The sequence below is a fragment of the Lagenorhynchus albirostris genome, chromosome 1 (genome assembly GCF_949774975.1).
Source record: "Lagenorhynchus albirostris chromosome 1, mLagAlb1.1, whole genome shotgun sequence".
Classification (NCBI taxonomy): Eukaryota; Metazoa; Chordata; class Mammalia; order Artiodactyla; family Delphinidae; genus Lagenorhynchus; species Lagenorhynchus albirostris.
Window position 1 is genome coordinate 191,389,379 of NC_083095.1, and position 24,898 is coordinate 191,414,276.

The 24,898-nt window shown below is 42.0% G+C and overlaps 1 protein-coding gene across 8 annotated transcripts in view; it reads right to left on the reverse strand.

Annotated features, from left to right (window-relative positions):
- The window catches only part of WAC (WW domain containing adaptor with coiled-coil), an 84,913-nt gene that overhangs the window by 33,799 nt on the left and 26,216 nt on the right, over positions 1-24,898 (reverse strand). For 6 of the 8 annotated variants that reach the window (XM_060163496.1, XM_060163481.1, XM_060163472.1 and 3 more), the window contains one exon: positions 2,581-2,687. The exons of the other annotated variants lie outside the window; for them this stretch is intronic. In XM_060163496.1, the coding sequence (XP_060019479.1) occupies positions 2,581-2,687 (107 nt within the window). The remainder of the gene's footprint in view (positions 1-2,580; positions 2,688-24,898) is intronic. 8 annotated transcript variants of the gene reach the window in all.

A 24,898-nucleotide genomic window follows, 5' to 3' on the forward strand; every position in this document is an offset into this window, starting at 1 on the left:
AGGCTACATATTTAAATTCAACGAGGCCTACCTGTGAATATCTTCATACTAAAAAACAAGGTAACTGCAACTCGACTTCCAACAGTTAACTTGATAAATATAAATCACCCATACAAACATATCTGCGTGCATAACTCCAAATAATACTGCTACTGATTTTCAAAGACATATTTAAAGCTCAGAAAGCACAAAATAAAAACCCACTTTAAAAAAAAGCTATTCCGTATTTTAACCTGGGTTAAAATAATGTGTTGACCTGGGTTACCTGATATTCTTCTGTTCATCTCTTCTTTCATTATGAAAGTATTAATGAAAGGCGACCTTATGTTTTACTTTACTACTCAAAAACCTTCCACTGGAAGTGATTTTAGGACAAAGTCAGTTTACAAGTAACCTTCAGAGATGTTCAAAACCCAGGCTCTCAGGTAACATTAAATTATAGTTTGCAAAAATGTCATTCCCCCTGGGTACATTATGGTGAAAAAGACCACTACTTGAGGTTAATTATATACCCAGAGTTGAAATCTACAGAAAGGGGAACCCTGACTCTGAAAACACATGACATTTAATCTGTCTTCAGTTTCCATTCACACAGCGCAGTCCCCTGACACCCTTTAGAATTTGGATCTTTCAAACTTATCTGATGCCCATTATTTATTCTTTCTGATTTCATTATGTCAATCCATTTCTTGAAAATCAAAATAATCAGAAACTGTTTTCCCTGAATAAGGAATTTTTTCCACCAAAACGATGTCCACATGGCCCGCCTCTGTCCTAATAGCAAATACCAAATCTAAACTGTCAGTAATAAAGGAAACATTAGGTTAGTGCTAGCCTGTTAATTTAATGGGGCCATTTTTCACAAAAATAGAGACACGCATTGCAAAATGCTGAGTATATGTCTTAGTGAAAGTGATTCAGCACAAGCAGTGTGATGACAACACCTGTGAAGGTTCATCAAGCTGTCGTCTCAGTCTCGATACCACCCTTTCTCTATTCTGTGATGCTAAGGCTGGGATAACGCCAATTACATTCCGTTTAGCCAGCTGGCTTCCTCTTAGATTCTGCCAATACCAGGCACTAGAGGAGGGATGAAAGGCAGGAGGAAGAAGCCTTGCAGTGCAGCGGGTTCCATTTTCCAGCTCTCAACCCAGAATCAGAACCAGCTTCGTCGTACCTCGCAGAGGTACCATCACCAACTGTGCAAGGCTCTTCCTCTGAGCAACTGGGTTCTGATAACCCCAACCTCTTCCTTTTGCTCCCAGCCGTCAGGGGTAATCACTATATGTTCCTTTTCCTTTCCTGTATTTGAAATTCTCTATGCTAAAATAACCGGTATGAGTCCTGTTTTCCTAATTGGACCCTAAAAACGACTCTAAAATTTTTATGAAAATCGCTGATGTCTCAATTTTCTATGGAAATGTACTATCCACTGATTCAACAAGAGACAAATAATAATAAACCCCAAGGGTTTTCAGTACCGATTCAGGTATGATGATCACCTGAGTAACAAAGGCAATGTCTGCCGGATTCAGCCTACACTTCTACAGCCTTCTAGTTGTTCTTCCTTCCTATAATGTATTTTCCTAACATGTTTTTAAAATTGCAAACATGGTACTTCACTGATTATACCCTTTAGTAGCTCTCCACTGCCTTTACATATAGTTCATATTCCCTGGAAAGGCAGAGAATGCTTTGTAATCCGGCCCCATTTCTCTCTGTAACCTGAGCCCCTGCCATTCCTCCACACCATCGAAATCCGTGTTCTGCAAACATGTGGTGTTATTTCATACTTCTACGTCTTTGTAGGTGCTGTTCCTTTTCATGCTACACAAATTCCAACCTCTTCCACTGCGTGGGTTACAGTCAGTCTGTTGGCCAGCACACCTTCCTCTTCCAGGCTGCAGCCCCCCTCTTGAGGGCTCCCCAGCAACATTAACATGCATCATTTTAATGGTTTACTTTTCAGTCTCCACCATAGGTCCAAAAGTTCCTTTAAGATGGGCTACATTTTCTCAGTTCTTTACATCAACAACCTAGCATATGCCTGGGAAATTGAAACCTTATTTTTGAATGAATGTATTAAAACTTTTGTTTGAACCTTGACTCTAAAAAGTTCAACCTGAGTAATAGTTAACTTCATTAACAATTACTTCACTTTTAGAAATACCTACAATTCCTCACTGGGTTTCATGCCTTTCAGGAGAGGGACCTCTATGTCACTAGTGTCTTGTAGAGTATGTAATACAAGTAGACACTCAATAAATTTATAGAATTTTTGTGTAACAGAAGTTTATAGATTATGAAAAGAAGCAGCTCAAGTTAAGCCACAAGTTTCACAATCTAGAGTTCTGTGTATCTCAAGTATCACAATGGTAAATTCTGCTCCACAGAGGAAGGCAAACAATATTATTTCTTGGTGAAACAGTACCAAGATGGCATATTTGGACCACGCTCAGTTCGAATAATAAGGCCAGCTCATTAGTTCAAATGCGTTAAGAAAAGATCAACTTTGATTTAAAAACAATTTTTTTGCAATGAATTCCAAAAACACAAAATTGGGCATGTTTATATACTTACTGCATCTGAAGTTTTGCTTGGATTACTGCTTGGATTAGAAGAATGTGAATTTGAACTATGAAGAGCACTGTGGTTGTGTGAATTTTCTTGGGGAGAGTAACTGGTCCCTTAAAAAATAAAAAGCAAAGTGAATTATAAGTCATATTTGATGTTTGCACTGGTTTCTATCATACTACAGATCACTGTGTATCACTAACTCATCATTGCAAAACCTCATTTTTATCATTTCTAGCAACTTGTAGCTTTTTATAAAATAAAAGTTCTAATAAAGACACAACGTACATAGAGAAAAGGCAAAAAAGTTCAACTGACAGAGAACTAGAAGTCACAATTATCCAGTACGTTTTTGCAATTATTTTTCAACTTCTTAAACAGTTTCCACACTTGCTCTTTTAAGTTTTGCCAAATTTCAACTAAAACAGTATGAAGTTTTCAAAAAGTTAAGTTTCAGGAAAGGTGCCTGCTTTCAAGATGATGAAGATGGCATCATATCTCCTCACTACCGGACCAACTCTTCCTAAAAACTGCTTAAAAGTAATTCATGAGTTTTATGAATAATCTACACATCTCAGAGACCATCAGGGATGATGGTTTCTATTGTCTTAAGAAAAACCAAGATATAAATACCCACACTTGATTCATGATACAAAAAGGTCCACTACAAAAATCTAACTGTTAGTACTTCAATTTCATTCCATGTCTTTATTTTTCAGCATCAAGGTAACATAATTCAACTCCCCACACCCAAAAATGAGCTAGCAAGTGGTATGGAGGCTACAAGACAACGAACAAAAACTGCAAGTGGGAAGAGCAATTTAGATGGTCCAGTGGTCCTGGAAATTAATTAGCAGTCAGAACCAGAGCTGTTACGAGAAGAAATGAGTAAGAATTAACCATTTCAATCAACAGGAACAACTACAGGCCTACCTCTGTTTTACTGGGCTTTGCTTTATTGCGCTTCAGTTACTGGGTTTCTTACAAATCGAAGGTCTGCGGCAATCTTACATCTATCAGCACCATTTTTCCAACAGCACTGGCTCACCCCGCGTCTCTGTGTCGCAGTTTGGTAATTCTCGCGGTATTTCCAACTTGTTCGTGTTACTCTATTTGTTATAGCGATCCGTGGTGAGTGACCTTTGAGTTGCGACTGTAACTGTTCTGAAGCACCACCAACCACCTCCACTGACCCACCTCGGGCCACGCTCTTCCCTGAGACACAGCAATGCTGAAATGAGGCCAGTTAATAACCCTGCAATGGCCTCTCAGTGCTCAGTGACACAAAGAGTCACACGTCTCTCACTCCGAGTGAAAAGCCAGACATGGTGAAGCTCAGTGAGGAAGGCTGGTCGAAAGCCAAGACGGGAAGCAAGCTGGGCCTCTTGCACCAAACAGTTAGCCAAGCTGTGAATGCGAGAGAAAAGTTCTAGAAGGAGAATTAGAAGTGCTGCTCCAGTGAACACAAGGAAGAAAGAGCAACAGCCTTAACTGCTCCTGTGGAGAAAGTTTTAGTGAGCTGGACAGAAGATCAAACCAGCCACAACATTCCCCTAGGCCAAAGCCTAGTCCAGAGCAAGGCCCCAACTCTCTTCAATTCTACGAAGGCTGAGAGAGGTGAGGAAGCTAGCAGAGGTTGGCTCATGAGGCTGAAGGAAAGAAACGGTCTCCATAACATCGAAGTGCAAGGTGAAGCCACAAGTGCTGATGTAGAAGCTGCAGCAAGTCACCCAGGAGATCTAGCTAAGATCATTCATGAAGGTACCTACACTCAACAGATCTCCAATGTAGATGAAAGAGCCTTCTGTTTCATAGAGAGAAGTCAATGGCTGGCATCAAAGCTTCAAAGGACAGGCTGACTCTCTCAGGGGCTAAGGCAGCTGGTGACTTGAAGCTGAAGCCAATGCTCATCTACCATCTGAAAATCCCAGGGCCCTTAAGAACTCTGTGCTAAATCTATCTACTCTGCCTGTGCTCTGTAAAAGGAACAGCAAAGCCTGGATGACAGCCCATCAGTTTATAACATGGTTTACTGAATATGTTCAGCCCACTGCTGAGACCTACTGCTAAGAAAAAAAGATTCCTCCCAAAATATTACAGCTCACTGACAATGCACCTGGTCACCCAAGAACTCTGATGGAGATGGACAAGATTCGTGTTGTTTCCACGCCTGTTAACACAACATCTATTCTGCAGCCCATGGATCAAGGCTCACTTCAACTTCCCGTTCTTTTTTGAGAAATACATTTCATAAGGCTATAGTTGCCACAGACAGTGAGTCTTCTGACTGATCTAGGTAAAGTGAATTGAAAACCCTCTGGGAAGGATTCACCATTGTAGATGCCGTTAAGAACATTCATGATTCACGGTAAGAGGTCAAAATATCAACATTCACAGGAGTTTGGAAGAAGCTGATTCCAACCCTCACGGATGACTTTGAGGGGTTCAAGACTTCTGTGGAGGAAGGAACTGCAGACATGGTGGAAACAGCAAGAGAACTAGAAGTGGAGCTGAAGATGTGACTGAATTACTGCAATCTCATGATAAAACCTGAATGGATGAGGAACTGCTTCTCATGGATAAGCGAAAAAAGTGGTTTCTTGAGATGGAATCTACTCCTCGTGAAGATGCTGTGAAAATTGTTTGAAATGACAACAAAGGATTCAGAATACTCAGTAAACTTAGTTGATAAAGCAGCAGCAGGGTTTGAGATCATGGATTCCAATTTTCAGAAACAGGGTTTTTTTTGTTTGTTTTAACATCTTTATGGGAGTATAATTGCTCTACAATGGTGTGTTAGTTTCTGCTTTATAACAAAGTGAATCAGTTATACATATACATATGTTCCCATATCTCTTCCCTCTTGCGTCTCCCTCCCACCCTCCCTATCCCACCCCTCTAGGTGGTCACAAAGCACCGAGCTGAGCTCGCTGTGCTATGCGGCTGCTTCCCACTAGCTATCTGTTTTACATTTGGTAGTGTATGTATGTCCATGCCACTCTCTCACTTCGTCCCAGCTTACCCTTCCCGCTCCCTGTGTCCTCAAGTCCATTCTCTACGTCTGCATCTTTATTCCTGTCCCGCCCCTAGGTCCTTCAGAACCATGTTTTTTTTTTTTTTTTTAAGATTCCATATATATGTGTTAGCATACAGAATTTGTTTTTCTCTTTCTTACTTCACTCTGTATGACAGACTCTAGGTCCACCCACCTCACTACAAACAACTCAATTTCATTTCTTTTCATGGCTGAGTAATATTCCACTGTATATATGTGCCACATCTTCCTTATCCATTCATCTGTCGATGGACACTTAGGTTGCTTCCATGTCCTGGCTATTGTAAATAGTGCTGCAGTGAACACTGTGGTACATGACTCTTTTGGAATTACGGTTTTCTCAGGGTATATATGCCCAGTAGTGGGATTGCTGGGTCGTATGGTAGTTCTATTTGTAGTTTTGTAAGGAACCTCCATACTGTTCTCCATAGTGGCTGTACCAATTTACCTTCCCACCAACAGTGCAGGAGGGTTCCCTTTTCTCCACACCCTCTCCAGCATTTACTGTTTGCAGATTTTTTGATGATGGCCATTCTGACAGGTGTGAGGGGATACCTCACTGTAGTTTTGACTTGCATTTCTCTAATGATTAGTGATGCTGAGCATCCTTTCATGTGTTTGTGGGCAATCTGTATATCTTCTTTGGAGAAATGTCTATTTAGGTCTTCTGCCAGGGGCTTTTTGAATAGGGACTAGATTTCACATTCTATGAAACAGATTTATCTAGAACACTTAGCAAAACTAACAACTGTAACTTAAAAAAAAAGAAATGAGGAGGAAAAGGAATTTAGAAGTGGATCAAGAAGTCTCTTCCATTAAAAAGATGGGGACTTCCCTGGTGGCGCCGTGGTTAAGAATCCGCCTGCCAATGCAGGGGACACGGGTTCGATCCCTGCTCCGGGAGGATCCCACATGCTGCGGAGCAACTAAGCCCATGTGCCACAACTACTGAGCCCGCGTGCCGCAGCTACCGAAGCCTATGCACCTAGAGCCCGTGCTCCGCAATGAGAAGCCCACGCACGGCAACAAAGAGTAGCCCCTGCTCTCCGCCAACTAGAGAAAGCCTGCGCGCAGTGACAAAGATCCAACACAGCCAAAAATAAATAAATTAAATTTTTTTAAAAAGATGAAAGTTAGGGGACGCACACAGAATATAATGAACAAGCACTATGAGCTCAGAATGAAGTAACGGCATGGCGAGAGAAAAGGCAATGACCAAGATTTAATCCTGGATAGGACCCAAGTTACTGGGGAAACTAGAAGCAGCTTCAGATCCAAAAAAGCGAGTGATATGACTAAAGACAAAAGGGGGTTAAGTGCCCAGCAAAATGTAGCTGATACAAGAGAGGAAATTTCCCGGCAAGACCGCTGCTTGAGATGCCCGACAGTTTCTTCATCATCTACTTACTTCTAAATTTGTCTTGCTGGATGGTATGTATTTATGTAAAACACCCTAAACTTTTTTTTAATACAGTAGTCGATGAATTCTTCAATAAACACTGTAAGAATGAACACGACTGAAAGAAGAAATCAGTCAAGAATAAGCTCACGCATACAGGACGGTTAGCACGGAACCTGAGACTGCGGTCCTCAGAAAAGCCTGCTTGCAGAGTTGGTCCCTGGCTGGCACAGTGGCTCTTCAGGAGGAAGAGCTGCCACAACAGTAACTGCCAAGAGTGGCTGACTGTGGCTAAGCTGTTGTGCAGACGATGTGGTTTATGCTGAACACCTGCTTTCCTACTGAGAATCCAGACTTCTGGTGAAAACTAGGCAGAGATGCCTACCTAAGAACCCCAAATCCAATAGAAACCTTGGGTACTAAATCTCTAATAAGCTTTCCTGGTGGACAACATTTCACCAGTGTTGTCACAATTCGTTGCTGGAGGAATGAAGCGTCTGCTTGTGTGACTCCACTGGGGCAAGATTCTTAGAAGCTTTTTGCACCTGGTGTCTTCCAGGTTTTGCCCCAGATGCCTTTTCCCTTTGCCGACTACATTTTGTATTCTTTCATGGTTCGTAAGTCATAGCCATGTTATCAAGGTCCTATGACTCCTCTTAAGAGGATCATCAAACCTGGGGGGTGGTATGAGGACCCCATCACATTCAAAGAAAACTCAATACTCCAAATTAGACTTTAAAGAAAATCTCTGCTCTATGGCAAAATTTGCACTTTTCAGCTGTAACTGATGAATTTCTTTTTTTTTAAAATCAAGCTTTACAGCTGCATGCAAATAAAAAAGAAACAGTAATATGGACTACTACAACACCATACTTATATACACGACGAGTTGAGATTTCCACGGAAATTTCCATAAATATGTCGGCAATGTTGAAGAAAAGGCCGATATTACTGACTGAAATGATCCCCAGAGTAGTTCACTGAGAAGCCTGAGTTAGATGCCCTGACATTTATTTGCATACGTTCTTGAGCAAGATGTAAGTCTATGAGATTAAAGTGCCACACAAAAGGTTTCTTAGAAGACATGATAGGGATAGTACTCTATAAGCCTAAGATTGATTAGAAATGAAATCTATTGATCTCTCATGAGGTTAAGATACAGGAATTCACTTTAGTGTTAGTCTTCATATCCATGGAAATTCAAAAAATTGACAAGCACCCAATTAAGCTCTTAACCTCTGAAGAAGTGACCTGTCTTCCACCAGCCTGATAGACGTTATGGGACAGTTCTCAGGTCTACTCTCAGTGCTTTCAGAGGGCATGACGTAACAAGTAGAAACCATAAGCACCAAGGCACACCAGCATAAGACTTCATAATCGAGAGAAAAACGGCATCAGCTGTTGAGAGGAAAGTCATTTGCAGAAACAGGAGCTTTCTGAATGGGGACTAGACTCCACATTCTACGAAACAGATTTATCTAGAACGCTTCGCAGAACTAACAACTGTTAACTTAAGAAAGAAGTGAGGAGGACTTCCTTCCCTGGCGGTCCAGTCGTTAGGACTCGGTGCCTTCACTGCTGAAGGCGCGGGTTCTATCCCTGGTCGGGGAACTGAGATCCCAGAAGCCACGAGGTGTGGCCAAAACAAAAGGAAAAGAAAAAAGAAGTGAGGGGCAAGAGTGAGATACAGATATTTTACTGCAAGACTAGGGATAAACTCACATTCCTAAGGAACCAAACTAAGTGAAAGGTGTTACAGGAAGCATGATAGAGCCGGCAACAGAGCTGTGGATCAGCGCCAGAAACATGCACTTAGAACTGATGGCAGGGCAGCTCTGCCTCTGAGGATCAGGACCAGGATAAGCTGAACAAAGGTAACTCTCCATTTAAAAAGCTACAGTTTATATTATCTTCCAAAGCACTGGGGGGGAAGGGAGGCATTAAAAGCACTGAGGCTTTTAATTTCTCCATGTAGTTCTTCCCAACATGAAGTAACATGCAAGCAGGAAAACAAGGTCAGAGCAATGATTACGGTTATGGTTTCCTACAGCCGTACCTTAAAGTGCTACAGAACAGTGTTTCTTTGAAAACTCCTATTTTATCTTAAAAACTCACACAAACTGTTATATCCTATCCCATGATGGATGGATTTGTATGTTTCAGGATAAGAACAGAAGGGTTTTTTTTTTTTTAAGTAGTAGTAGTAGTAGTAGTAGTAGTAGTAGAATGTAGAGTCTAAAGCTGAGAGAAAGAATAAGTGATTTGAGGATGGTAACATATCCAAAGAAAAGCAGAGCCATGCATAAAACCGGAACTCAGATTTTCAATGCTAAATCCAGAGATTTACATACATACATGCTGGTGAGAGATCATCTCATAGATGCTGTTTGGCCCAACAAAGTAATGGAAGCAAAAACTGTTTGTATGTCTGGTGCCCTAAAAAAAATTATGCTTTCTTTACATTACCAAGAAAAAGGCTTGCTACTTGAAAGAAACAGAAATTATCTCCTTGAGAAAAGTAGAAATTGTGGCTAAGTGGGATAAAATTGGTTTTAAGCAATACACATTTAAACCAACCTTAAAAAATTAAAGTTAAGACTGATAGAGCAAGTATTCAAGACTTCTAAGAAAGGGATACTACTGAGAGTTACTTGGGGTCTTGCTTTTGGGAGGGGGGCAAAAGGCGGGGCGGGGGGGCGTTTTATGTTTATCCTTGCAACTTGATCGACCTACAGGAGTGGGCAAAGTTCTCCTGTCCCGAGCTCCAACCCAAGGCAGACGTGAAAAGGAGAGGTGGCAACATGACTGGATGCTAGTATCACACGAGAACACAAGGATCCAACCTGCTGGGTGTGTGGTGCAGCCACAGCCACTTAAGTACTGTCTACGGCTACTTTTGCTCTTTTCACTGTGGCAATGACTATGTGGACTGGAAGACTAGAATTTTTACTATCCAGCCCTTTAAGAAAGAGTTTGCTCACGTGAAAGAACGCTCACTTCACTAATCATCAGAGAAATGCAGATCAAAACTACAATGAGATATCATCTCACACCAGTCAGAATAGCCATCATCAAAAAATCTAGAAACAATAAATGCTGGAGAGGGTGTGGAGAAAAGGGAACCCTCTTGCACTGCTGGTGGGAATGTGAATTCGTACAGCCACTATGGAGAACAGTAGGGAGGTTCCTTAAAAAACTACAAATAGAACTACCATACGACCCAGCAATCCCACTACTGGGCATATACCCTGAGAAAACCATAATTCAAAAAGAGTCATGTACCAAAATGTTCATTGCAGCTCTATTTACAATAGCCTGGAGATGGAAACAACCTAAGTGTCCATCATCGGATGAATGGATAAAGAAGATGTGGCACATATATGCAATGGACTATTACTCAGCCATAAAAGGAAACGAAATTGAGCTATTTGTAATGAGGTGGATAGACCTAGCGTCTGTCATACAGAGTGAAGTAGGTCAGAAAGAGAAAGACAAATACCGTATGCTAACACATATATATGGAATTTAAGAAAAAAAATGTCATGAAGAACATAGGGGTAAGACAGGAATAAAGACACAGACCTACTAGAGAATGGATTTGAGGATATGGGGAGGCGGAAGGGTAAGCTGGGACAAAGTGAGAGAGTGGCATGGACATATATACACTACCAAACGTAAGGTAGATAGCTAGTGGGAAGCAGCCGCATAGCACAGGGAGATCAGCTCGGTGCTTTGTGACCACCTGGAGGGGTGGGATAGGGAGGGTGGGAGGGAGGGAGACGCAAGAGGGAAGAGATATGGGAACATATGTATATGTATAACTGATACACTTTGTTATAAAGCAGAAACTAACAAAAAATAAATAAATAAATAAAAATAAAAGAAGTTTGCTGACTCCTGGACTGGACAATATTCATCTAAGACAGATAGTTAACATAACAATGTAAGATGCTGACTTCTTCCCTGACAGAATTTTCACTATTTAAAAGGCAGAATAATCCCTCCTACTTGTCACTCTCTAAACTTCAGAAGGTAGATCTTAAGGGTGAGAAGGATATAACCTACAGTCTGAGAAAGATGGAGCCCTAAGAGAGTACTATGGGAAATGGACCCAAAAAATGTAGCAAAACTCACCTAACTCAGCAAGAAATGGGTGTTAAGCAATTAGATTGCCCTCGCATTTAGAAAAAGGGAAGTTGGATATTAGGTGGCAAGTGGGAAGTATATACAATTCTATATAAACAAACAAGGCTGGGAAATGCAAGCAGCTTTTTTAAAGGTGAAACTAGTTTCCACTCTACTCAGGGGCAAAACACTATGGCATTTGTGTCCTTATTCAGAACAAGACAACCACTGGAATTCCCTACTACATCCTCAGACTTAGAAATTAAGTCTTAATGCCTTCTCCAAGAAACTGGAAAGAACACGTAAGGTACACCTATAATGATAATGAAAGATTTCAAGTACATCCACCACCCCGAACTGCTATTCAAACTAACACAAGCAGGTAGCAGGCATGACTAAGGTTCAGTAGTGGACCTCCAACTTCAGTCTATTAAAAAATGTCGAATTCAAAGTTGAATTTCACAGAGATTGTGATTCACACTATATGAGACGGGACCTCAAGACCTGAATTAGTAATAGGCACTCCCTCTGTCAAAATGGTTTTGGTGGTCCGTATGCAGACTGCACTTTATTCCAAGTGTCCTCCTCTCATCACTTCAAACCAGAGACCACAAATATTTAAAAATAAAGGGATTTCACAAAGGATGTCATGTATCTGTAATGGGTATTTCTGCCATAACATAATAAATGTTTTCCTGAAAAACCTTAAACTCTGCAAAATTGCACACTAAAAGTTTTATGGGAAAAATAGGGTAGAAGCAAATCACTCGAAACTATGTAACTTTACCACAACCAGAGCACTAACAAAAACCTGAACAGCACAGGCAAGCAGCTCAGCATGGTTGCAGACTGCTTCAGGGGATATTAAATTGCTGGGGTTGAGAACATGGAAATGAAATTCTGAGCATTGAGGCTACAATCCAAATACAGAAGAAAAGTGCAACTTGCCACAGAGAGGGAGCCATGCAAGACGAGGGGAGCAGACTTGAAATGTTCTTTAGGGGTCCTGCCTGTACAGCTAGTTGAGGGCTTTTTCTTTCTATTTGAAGGTTATAACCTTAACTCCTACTATTTTGATTTGCACTGCCTAGAAAAAAAAAATTTCATGTATGAACCAACACACAACTTCAGTTTACACTGATGCCATTCACCAACTGCATATGAGCTAACTGGTGGTGAAAAGCAAAAGTTGTAGCTAACCAGACTTTCTCCTGGGGAGAGGGGAAACAGATAAGATGACGTGTCAACAATGGGCTGGCAACCTGACAGTCCCCGGTAGGTGAGTTACTCCCTACAGACCTGCACCATCCAAATGACAGCCACTGGCCGACACACAGCTAGTGAGCACATGACGTGCAGCTCCTCTAAACTGAGATTTGCCGTTATGTGTAAATACACAATGGATTCAGAGACTTAGTACCAAAAAAGTGTAAAATAGCACATTAATACTTTTATATTACGTAATATATTGGGTTAAATAGTGTATTAGTAAAATTAATTCCAGACATTGGCTACTAGAAAATTTAAAATTGCATGCGTGGCTTGCTGGACAGCACTGCTCTAGACGAAGATGCCCACTGACACTTAGTGAGAGGCGGCCAGGGATGACTACTGTGCACAGGACATTTCTCAAAGAACTGTTGCATATCTGAAAAATCAGTTTCTAATCAGCTGAGCCCAGAGCCTGATTCTGCTTAATACAACCTGCTGAATTTTGTAGGAATGTAACTGTTGCACAAATTGTATTATACTTAGTTTTGTTTTGAACTTTTACCAAAATGTTCACCACTCAGAAAAATTTCATCACCAATAATGCCATACAATACACCTGCACTGGTATTTATTACAAAGAAATGGTATCAAGAAGACACCCTTGTTAAGAGCGTTAGGACCAAAAATAATTAAACTAGTAGAGATAAATGAAAGATAACAGCTCTCAATGACTTTCATTAATAAAGACTATTTTAAAAATAGTACTGCTGGGCTTCCCTGGTGACGCAGTGGTTAAGAATCCACCTGCCAACGCAGGGGACACGGGTTCGAGTCGTGGTCCAGGAAGATCCCACATGCCGTGGAGCAACTAAGCCCGTGCGCCACAACTACTGAGCCCACCTGCCTAGAGCCCGTGCTCCACAACAAGAGAAGCCGCCTCAATGAGAAGCCCACGCACTGCAACGAGGAGTAGCCCCCGCTCACCGCAGCTAGAGAAAGCCCGCGCGCAGCAACGAAGACCCAACGCAGCCAAAGATAAATAAAATAAATAAATTTATTTAAAAAAATAGTACTGCTATCCTGTATGTTTATCCCAAATGAACATGCTAAATATTTTCAGCAAGGTGATACAAACTACTTTGTGAAAACTACATTTAACATTATTTCCTTTGAAGCTGCCCATATCTTTCCTATTCTTACATGTGCAGGTAGCATGTATTATTCATGCTTGTCTACAGGCTAGAAACGGGACACTTACAAAATACTTGAGAAGGTGCACATGCAACAAAGAACACTGAGTTGGCTCCCTTCCTCACATCATACACAAATATTCAAAATGAATCACAGAAATTAATGTAAGAGCAAAAACTGTAAAACTCTTAAAATACAGGTGTAAAATACTGCCAAAAAAACAAGCGAAAAGAAAAACAAATTAGACTTTGTCAAAATTAACAACTCTGTGCTTCAAACTCTGTGTCAATAAGAAGACAATCCACAGAATGGGAGAACCCACTTGCAAATCTTATGCAAAGGGCTTTTATCTGGTTCTACCAGTAGGAACTCTCACAACTCAATAAAAAAGAAAAACCAGACTTCAGAAGAGTGAAACAGGCTTTCTTGGTGGTCCAGTGGGTAAGACCTCGCGCTTCCACACGCAGGTGGCGCAGGTTCGATCCCTGGTCAGGGGAGTTCCACATGCCACATGGTGCAGCCAAAAAAAAAGAGTGAAACATCCCAACTTTCCCCAAAGACGCACAAATGGCCAAAAGGCACATGAAAAAATGCTCAACAACATTAGCCGTTGGGGAAATGCAAATTAAACCTGCAATGAGATACAACTTCACACCATCAGGATAGCTACCATCAAAAAGACAGACTTGGGCTTCCCTGGTGACGCAGTGGTTGAGAGTCCGCCTGCCGATGCAGGGGACGCGGGTTCATGCCCTGGTCCGGGAGAATCCCACGTGCCGCGGATAGGCTGGGCCCGTGAGCCGTGGCCGCTGAGCCTGAGCGTCCAGAGCCTGTGCTCCGCAATGGGAGAGGCCGCAGCAGTGAGAGGCCCGCATCCCCCCCCAAAAAAAAAAAAAAAACCAGAAACAGACAGGCTTAACAAGTGTTGATGAGGATGTAGAGAAACTGGAACCCTCCTACACACTGCTGCTGTGAATCTAAGCACTCAGCTGCTTTGGAAAACAGTCTGGCAGTTCCTGAAAAGGTTATACATAGAGTTATCATATAACCCAGCAATTCTACCTCTAGGTACATGTCTAACAGAAATGAAAGCATGTGTCCACAAATGTTCATTGCACACTATTCGAAACAGCCAAGACACGGAAACAAACCAAGTGTCCCACAAATGATTAACAAATGAATAAAACATGGTATATCTATACTATGGAGTATTATTCAACAAAAAGGAACAAGTACTGCTGCATGTTATAACATGATGAACCTTGAAAATAGTACGCTAAGTGAAATAAGCCAGTAACAAGACTACAACAAGACGCCTGCGCGTCCGGAGCCTGTGCTCCGCAACGGGAGAGGCCACAACAGTGAGAGGCCCGCGTACCGCCAAAAAAAAAAAAATAGGCCAACTACAGAGACAGAAGGGAGATGAATGGTCGCCTAGGGCCGCGGGCGCGTGGGAGACGGGAACAGCAAGAGCCACAGGGTTTCTGTTTGGATGACAAAAACGTTCCAAAAGTGGCTGTGGTGGTGGCTGCACAACTGAGCTCCCGCACAGTCCGCTGTAATGGGCCAACTGCACGGGACGCGAATTACACACCAATAAAATGTTACCAAAAAAGTCCACCGTACCTTACATGTGACTTCTACTTGTCTAGCTTATACAGAAGTCCGTCATCATTTCTCAAATTCTAATCCTATGAGATGTTTTCAATAAACAATCTTGCATGGTCACGCGAACCTGGAAAAAGCCGTATATGGTCCTGTTTTACGGAAAACTTAAATGTGCTTTAAAGGCTCTGAGAATTATCGTTAGTGAATAAACTTTAACCTGGGGGAGGGGGGAGGGAATTAAGTACATGATACAACGTGAACAAACCTCAAAAACACCATGCTAGGTGAAAAAAGCCAATCACAGAAGACCGCATAGAATCCATTTCTATGAAATGTCCATAACAGGACAATCTATCAAGACAGAAAGTAGACGAGTGGTCTGGGCGCGGGCAGGGAGGGGAAGAAAATGGAGAATGTCCGCTAACAGGTACAGGAGGTTTTTTCTGGGGGGGGAGGGGTGGCAGGGATTAATTGCATGGTATGTGAATTATATTTTAATTTTTAAAAATAACGTTTAAAATATTTTGCTTTTTTACAGGATGGGGAGGTTGGGTCTAACCAAGTTGAGAACCACTCATTTAGTGAAGGGTACTCAATCAGGCCGCAATCAGGCAACCTGGGCTTCAGTCAAGATTTTGCCTCTACTTTACTAAAAACTGAAGAGGTCATCGAACTTCTACAGTTACCTCCACTTGTCAAATAAGGTACTGGTTTACAGTGTGCAGGGCTGCAAAAAAGTCACAACTAAATCTGAAATGCCATACTTAGCAACATTAACAACCTCTTTTGACCTCCGCCATCTGACTTTTCACTATGGGATTAATGAAGATTTTAGAGTAAGATTTTTATCCTCCTTTCTGTTAGCTCTTCAGGAGGGCTGTATTAACAAAGTAACAATAAAAGTCTACAGCCTTCAAACTGCCTATGCCCTTAAGATTCAGCGCCTTATACTTCTACTTGCCTAAAAAAATTATCAACTCTCAACTCTTCAGCGATCTCAGGCACTTGCTTTGCTAACACACACAGCACACAGGCAGTGAGCACCACAGGGCTATGCAGACTTAATCCTGGACTAGCGATCTCCTCCTCTTTACTGACTCCAGCAGAAATTCGCTGGGCTCACCATAATATTCTAACTGCTCTCCCACTATCATTCTTATCTCCATTTCAAAACACTCTCTACAGAATAGTCAAAGTAATCTTTTAAACATGTACCTCAGATCATGACATGTGTTTTGAATTTTCATGAGTACAGAAGGAAGCCATTCACTACACTCTGGCTACACTGGCCTCTTTCAGTTCTTTGAATATATGCCCAGTTCTTTCCTACCCTAGATCCTTCATACATTCTACCCCCTCACTGCTTACCTCCCACTCCGTCTGCCTATTTCTTCAGGTCATCCTTAGGTTTCATCTTAAATGCCAAATCCTTAGAAAAGCCCTCCCTGATCCCTCAATCTAAAAACAAGCCCCCATCACAGCACACACTGTCCTTAACAGCTATTCTTATGCAGTGTAATCAAGACTACATCTCACATTGCTCCCTATGTTTTCTCATTTTTTAATTAGCTGACTGGCTAGCCTAAGGACAGAATGCATTCCTTTGAGAGAAAAACATAAGTTAGTATGGAAAACGAGCACTTTTAGTTAATTTATGAAATTATCCTAAGATTCTAAAAGGGAGAGTAGGAAACTGCAACTGAAAAACTAAGCATCCTCCCAAGCTGATGCCTTTAGAGACAGAGAAAGAGGCGCAGGTGCTGGCATGCCTCAAGGTCTCTCTCCAAGTATTTTCACCTCCTGACTAATCAACTGAGCAAGAAGTGGCAGAGTTCAACCTTGGAAACCTCATGGTCATGGTAACCCCTCACTCCATCTATGAAAGGATGAAAAATGACCAAAGGAATCTTCAAGTATGTGCCATGTCCTAAATGTTTCATACACTTAAAACTCTCAGTTACACTAAGATAGTGAGAAACTACACAGATCTAAGAGATTTAACTGGGTACAATGAAATGGAGAATAAACTTCAGTCACGGAAAACAATAGGAGCAACTGGCATAAAAAGAGGTAAACACAGAATGGCAAGGGTTCAGAGGGCAATGAGTAAAACTAGTTTGACAGGAACATGCGGTTCCCAAATGAGATAAAAGGGAATAAAGCTAACTTAAGCTAAAGACATCAAGGGCCTTGGAAATCAAAGTAAGGGAAAAAAAAAAAGAAAACAAACAGATTTTTATCTTCTGGACAAAGGACTGTCAAAATAAATAATTAAAAACCTATTTTTTGCTTTTGAGGTTCTTTTTTTTTTGGGTGCTTTTGAACAGTACTGGGTGCATCATGAAAAAAGCAGATTAAAAGTAGGCATCTCTAAGGGTAACATAAAAGACTAAAAAAGAGGTTTAAGAGGATTCTTTCTAGAGAAATGGTTATCTAATATTCTCCCCCCAACTTCAAGCCACAAAATTTCTTGCTTACATGGCTGGCTGCTCATCCTTCAGGTGTCAATTCACAAGCTGCCCCTAAAAAAGCCCTTCCCTGACCACCTCCTACACCTGCCTCCCTCTCTCCTGACACTACCATTTTCAAATCGTAATTCATTTCCTTTACAGCACACATCTCAGTATGAGATCATCCTGTTCATCTACCTTAGATCATGTCTCTTCCCCTAGGAGGGAAGCTCCCCGAGCACAGGGAACCTTGCCTGTCATGCCACGCTATAAACCCTGCATGTAGTTACAACGGTGCTTGAGTTTCTCAACAGACTCTAAAATAGACACATGAATGGAAGCCCAATACCACAACAGGAGCCGCTCTTCCTGCAATGGTGGTAGTGGGGGATTAAGGACAATAATTAGCCCAGTCACATTCTTGGAACCTCTGGGCTCCATACAGTATCATTTAAAAAGAAATAACAGGGCTTCCCTGGTGGCGCAGGGGTTGAGAGTCCGCCTGCCGATGCAGGGGACACGGGTTCGTGCCCCGGTCTGGGAAGATCCCACATGCCGCGGAGCGGCTGGGCCCGTGAGCCATGGCCGCTGAGCCTGTGCGTCCGGAGCCTGTGCTCTGCATCAGGAGAGGCCACAACAGTAAGGGGCCCGCGTACCGCAAAAAAAAAAAAAAGAAAAGAAAAAAGAAATGACATAGATAATCTCCAGAGATTAGCTGTCGAAAGGCTAGGTAGTAGTAACAAGTTCTATGTATCATAAGCAGGTATATAAACTTCACCTGTTAAATATAAATAACATGACACAGCAAAGAGTTCTAACAAGACACTCATGACCTGAAACACCCACTGAAATTGAAAATTACTCTCGACTTCCCTGGTGGCACAGTGGTTAAGAACCCGCCTGCCAATGCAGGGGACACCAGTTCGAGCCCTGGTCTGGGAAGATCCCACATGCCACGGAGCAGCTAAGCCCGTGTGCCACAGCTACTGAGCCTGCGCTCTAGAGCCCACGAGCCACAACTACTGAGCCCGTGAGCCACAACTACTGAAGCCTGCGCGCCTAGAGCCCATGTTCTGCAACAAGAGGAGCCACCGCAACGAGAAGCCCGCACCCCGCAACGAGGAGTAGCCCCCGCTCACCGCAACTAGAGAAAGCACAGCAACGAAGACTCAATGCAGCCAAAAAAATAAACTAAGATCACTGAAACAGAGCCTTAGGCTTAAAAAAAAAAAAAAAACTTACCCTCCATTCTATTACCTGTACAACATAATATAAACTGGAAAAGCGCTTTTCCCAAAATTTTAAGGTATATGAAAGAAAAAAGGCAGCATATTCCAGCAGAGTTACCTCAAGGAAAACAGTAAGTTTCCTCTTACAGATAAGACACTTTGAATACTGCTCTTGTGTGTCCCTTAACAGAGACATATGCAAACAAACAGCATTTACTCCATCTGTTTTTGCTGGGTAGTCATCCTGCTTTGGATCAAGACAGGCCTGCAGTTTGGGATAAGGTACTGGTGAACGAACACTGGACACTGTGTACCTAGGTGTGCTCCAACTGTGAAATGGTGTCTGTTAAAGGGGAGAGTCAACACTGCCATACCACCTAAACCAGTTTTATAAACATTTAAGTGACATATGCAAAACACTATGAAGTATTTTAAAAATAAAAACAGAAGCTCAGAATAAGGGGGAAGAGAAGCTGCAACAGATAGATGACATTTGCTGATAATGTTTAACCTACATACTGATTTGATGACAACACGCTTTGCACAAAGAATATTATTTCATTATCTCTTCGCTCTCCCTTCAGTCCCAATCTTCCGGTTCCTCACCCCCCTCCCTGTCCAATCACAGCTCTAGCCAGACTTAGATTATATAGATTTATTGAGGAGCTGTTTCAAACTTTCAAGGAAAAAGTATATAATCTGTTCCAGAATCAGACTCAATCATAAAATTAACCAACTGGAAAATCCTGGCAAACATTAACAAGAATTGCAGAGCAATAGCAGAGCAACAGTTGAATATTCAAAGTCTTGCATGAATATACACATTGAATGTTAACTTCTTAAAATATGCTGTCAACAGATAATGAAGAGCATTTGATAAATTTCAAAGCATTAAACAACTAACTGTAGAAATAGCTGGATGTCTCCTTAATATGAAAAAGTGTCTAATGAGGAATGATCTTTACATAATGATCATCTTATCACCAGGCAATACCTTTTTAATACCAAGAACCACACCCGCGATTGAGTCTTTTACTGTTTTTTAATTGCAATAACTATTATTTGATTTTCTAAAATAAAGAACAGGTATTAATATTATAATTGGAAGCTACAGAAAAACATGAGGAAGGATAACTGTATCCTCACAGGCTTTTTTTCTGCACATACATCTAATACCCAAAGACAGAATCACACTACTTTACATGTGTATTTTTCTACTTAAATGGCAGACAGAAGAGGGGGAAGAGAGGGTCACTCGGCCCAACTGAGTAGAGAACTACCTGAATCAGAGGAGAGCCCTGCCACTCTAAAACCCTGCCTGGATCCACAGACGTTGACTCTTGGAAAGAGAATTAAAGACAGTGGAAGTTCAGGGCTTCCCTGGTGGCGCAGTGGTTAAGAATCCACTGAGCCCTGGTCCGGGAAGATCCCAAGGCCGCAGAGCAACTAAGCCCGTGCGCCACAACTACCGAGCCTGCACTCTAGAGCTCGCATGCCACAACTACTGAGCCCACGTGCCACAACTACTGAGCCCACGTGCCACAACTACTGAAGCCCACATGCCTAGAGCCTGTGCTCCACAACAAGAGAAGCCACCACAATGAGAAGCCCGCGCACCGTAACGAAGAGTAGCCCCCGCTCGCCGCAACTAGAGAAAGCCCACGCACAGCAACGAAGACCCAACACAGCCAAAAATCAAATCCATCAACCAATAAAATTATTTATTTATTTTTTAAAAAAGGCAGAAGTTCGGAGAAAACAGTATGAACCGCTACTTTCCCACATGATCACTCTCCTCCTAAAAGACACCTCCCTCACCTTCTTCCCTTTATCTGGACTCATTTTAGGAACCACCAACTTCTAAGGCTACAATTAAGACAGTGTCCAGAAGAGTAAGAAACAAAGAGAATCTAATCACACTTTACCTATATATATTTAAAACCCAACAGAATGACTTCACTCAAGTACACAGAAACCATTCCACACAGAGCCTGTGCAGAGACCAAAGTGGCAGTATATAATAACCTAAACAGAAGAATACTTCAAAAGAAATCTCAGGAAACCAGTAACTTCTTAAAACAAATTCTCTTTTATCTCAAGAAATAAAGAGAACATGAATTCTACGAAACAAAGCAAGAGATAAAAGGATACAAAGGAGGGGGGTGGAATAAATAAGAGGAGGAACTCAGTGAAAAGATGAAATCCAAGAAACAAAAACCACCTTAGAAGTAATGAAAGAATCAATACTGCTGCAAGCAATGTCAACCACAAGGAAAACAGACCTGAGAAATATCACAAAATACATGGGACAGAAGGACAGAGATGACAGCATTTAGAGGTAAGATGCCAGATGTGAAGGATGAAGCCAACATATCTAGAACTGGAGGTCCTGAAAAGGAGGAGAGAAAACAGGGAGGGCACCCAAGAGAAAAGAAAGCTTCCCTGAAATAAAGGAAGATCTCCATCTGGAGACCGAAGGGGCTCGCCATGTAGCAGGGAAAAGTAACAGAGAACCAATAAAAACTGACACATATCCTCACATTCTGGTGAAGCTGCTGAATTGTAAGCATAAAGACAGAATTCTTAAAGCATCCAGGCAGCAGAAGCATGTCACTTATGAAACAAAGAAGGGTTCACCGCAGACCTCTCCACAGAAAACACTAAATGCCAAAAGACAATGAAGTAATGTCTTCTGCTAAGAGAAAAAAAATGGATGTGACCCAGAGAATTATTTTTCCAACTAGGATGTCATTCATGAGTAACAACAGAAAGAGGACATTCTCAAATACTCAAGAACTCAAAACTTAAAGTACTCATATTTTGGGAGGTGATGGGGTTAGTAGATAATCCTAAGAAAAATCAAACCAGCCATTCGCCAGTGGAGAAGCTGTGCTTTCAGGACAGGCAGCATGCACTGAATGAAGCTAAACGCATCTCCTTAACAGCTGGGTTCAACAGCCACGCATTATTACCAAGCATGTATTCTGATACCTGCCTTGTGCCAAACGACTGACATTATACAGCAAATCATTGTCAAAATATACTCTTTAAACTTTTCCTTTGTTACAATTTTATAAAAGCCGTCAATGACATTACACACACACACACACACACACACACACACACACACACACACACAGAGCACTCATTTAACAAATGTTTCATTTACTGAATATTTTACTATATGCCAAAGACAATGCAAGACACTAAGAGAATAGGACCGAAGCCATTCCTCCCTGAAGCTTAGCATAGCTTCCCAAACTTAACTACGTATTGAAAGAAACTGAGGTGCTTTTTAAACAGTTAAAATTCCTCGTCCCCTTCACCACTTTTCATAATTTGAGGATTTTTAGGTTTGTTTGAACTTCTTGGGTGACTCTGATAGCCAGGTTGAGGAGCTACACGTCTGCCACAGTTACAACATATACAGTTGACCCTTGAACAAGGCGGGTTTGAACTGCACAGGTCCACTTATGCTCAGGTATTTTTCAGTAGTCAATACTACGGTCCTACAGGGTCTGTGTTCGGTTGAGTCCAAGGACTTGGAGGAACCGAGGCTACGGAGGGACACCTCTAAGTCACACTTAACCCCCGTGCTGTTCAAGGATCAAATGTACTGCGACCTCTCCAGGTCTCCTGAATCTTCAAAGGCAGATTAAATAACATCCAGTAATCTTACTGTTGACAGTATTTTATTCTAAGTTTTTTGACAACAGCAGTACAGTCATGATATACTTTGCTATAAATGTCAGAGTCTAGATTGTGTCACTGCTTCTTGAACAGTTTTTAAATGTCTTAAAAACAGTGACAGCAAAACTGACTTCTGTGAAAATATGTAACAGCTCAAGAGTTTGATAAGTTAAAAATAAATTACCTTAAATACATACTTAAGTATAAATAAACACAATATAAACAAATTAAATGTGAACAAAGTATATTTGTTTCACAGAACACACTGACCAAATATCAAAGTACAGGTTATCCAGAAGAGTTGCCTATAGTATGACCTGAGCAAAATGAAAAGCAAATCTGGTACACTTACTATCACTCCGTGTTAGATACAAATATTAAACATTAATTAGCACCTTTCCTTTAAAAAAAATCAGCTATTTGTGTAATGACTTACAGAAGAATGTGATTAGAGAGACGACAACAGATGAAGATTAAATTCTGGCAACAGTAACAGTTTGATAATTGATGACAATGAGTGAAGATTTTCCTACTTGCAACTGTGACTAAACAGTTAAGCAGCAATTATACTCCGGCATTCGTAACAGAGAGATGAAAAGTTACTTCACACAAAAATCTGTATGTGAGGGCTTCCCTGGTGGCGCAGTGGTTGAGAATCCGCCTGCTAATGCAGGGGACACGGGTTCGAGCCCTGGTCCGGGAAGATCCCACATGCCGCGGAGCAACTAGGCCCGTGAGCCACAACTACTGAGCCTGCGTGTCTGGAGCCTGTGCTCCACAACAAGAGAGGCTGCGATAGTGAGAGGCCCGCGCACCGCGATGAAGAGTGGCCCCCGCTTGCCACAACTAGAGAAAGCCCTCGCACAGAAATGAAGACGCAACACAGCAAAAATAAATTAATTCATTAATAAACTCCTACCCACAAAAAAAAAAAAAAAAAAATCTGTACGTGAATGCACAGCTATATCGGTAATAGCCAAAAACTGGCAACAACCTAAATGTCCTTCAACAGTGAGTGGTTAAACAAACTGAAGTACATTATACCACAGAACACTACTCAGTAATAAAAGAGAAACACGCATTGACACACAGTCCCTTGGTTCTCAAAGGGAATCATGCCGAGTGAAAAAGAACTCAATCCCAAGAGTTACCTACTGTGATTCCATTTATATAACATTCTTGAAATGACAAAACTATACAGATTGAGAACAGATTAGTGGTTGCTGGGGCTTAGGGAAGCATGGAAGGAAGGAGGTAACTGTGGCTACAAAAAGAATAGCACAAGAAACGGTGCTGAACTGTTCTATATCCAGACCTGGGCGGGAGTCACGTTAATCTACTCATGTGATACAACTGCATGGAATATGCACACACATGCATGCGTGCGCGCACACACACACACACAGCGCGTGTAAAACTGGTAAAATCTGAACAGTTAGTGATGGTGTCAACATCAGTTTCCTGGCTATGACAGTATACTACAGTTATGCAAAGTTTTGTGTTTTTTTTAGTAGCCACAGCCAAAGCCAAACAGCTGGGGTGCGAACCCAAGTGTGAAGGCTCCTATTCTCCTGCCTGCTAACAAGTACAGGTGCTGTGGTTCTGCTCTCATCGCCCGGAATAAGAGTCATTCTTGTTTTGTTTGTTTTTTTAAATTTAGTTTTTGTTTTTGCAGTACGCAGCCTCTCACTGTTGCGGTCTCTCCCGTTGCGGAGCACAAGCTCCAGACGCGCAGGCCTAGCGGCCATGGCTCACAGGCCCAGCCGCTCCACAGCATGTGGGATCTTCCCGGACAGGGGCACGAACCCGCTTCCCCTGCATCGGCAGGCGGACTCTCAACCACTGCGCCACCAGGGAAGCCCAAGAGTCATTCTTGCTGGAGGTGCCCTTCCATCACTGCTCTGCACTCTCCCCACTGGACTCCCTAACCTCCACCGACGCGTGTTTAATCACTCCCGTTCGCTCATCTAACCTCCATGGCTTTTGTCTCATTTCACTGCCATGGAATCCATGCACATCAAAACATCCTCCGGATACATCACTCGCCTTCTAGAGAAGCCCCAGTTTCAGCCAATCATGTCAATGAACTCCACACAACACTTTCCCACTGTTCTTGTTCCTTAATTTTTCTGTCAAGTTTTTTCTTTTTAAACACTTCTAGATTTGATGCCATTTCAGAAAGAAAATCTCTATTCAAATAATGTTTTACTATAATTCTCCTTAAAAATACAAGTCTTGGGCTTCCCTGGTGGCGCAGTGGTTGGGAGTCCGCCTGCCGATGCAGGGGACACGGGTTCGTGCCCCGGTCCGGGAAGATCCCACATGCCACGGAGCGGCTGGGCCCGTGAGCCATGGCCGCTGAGCC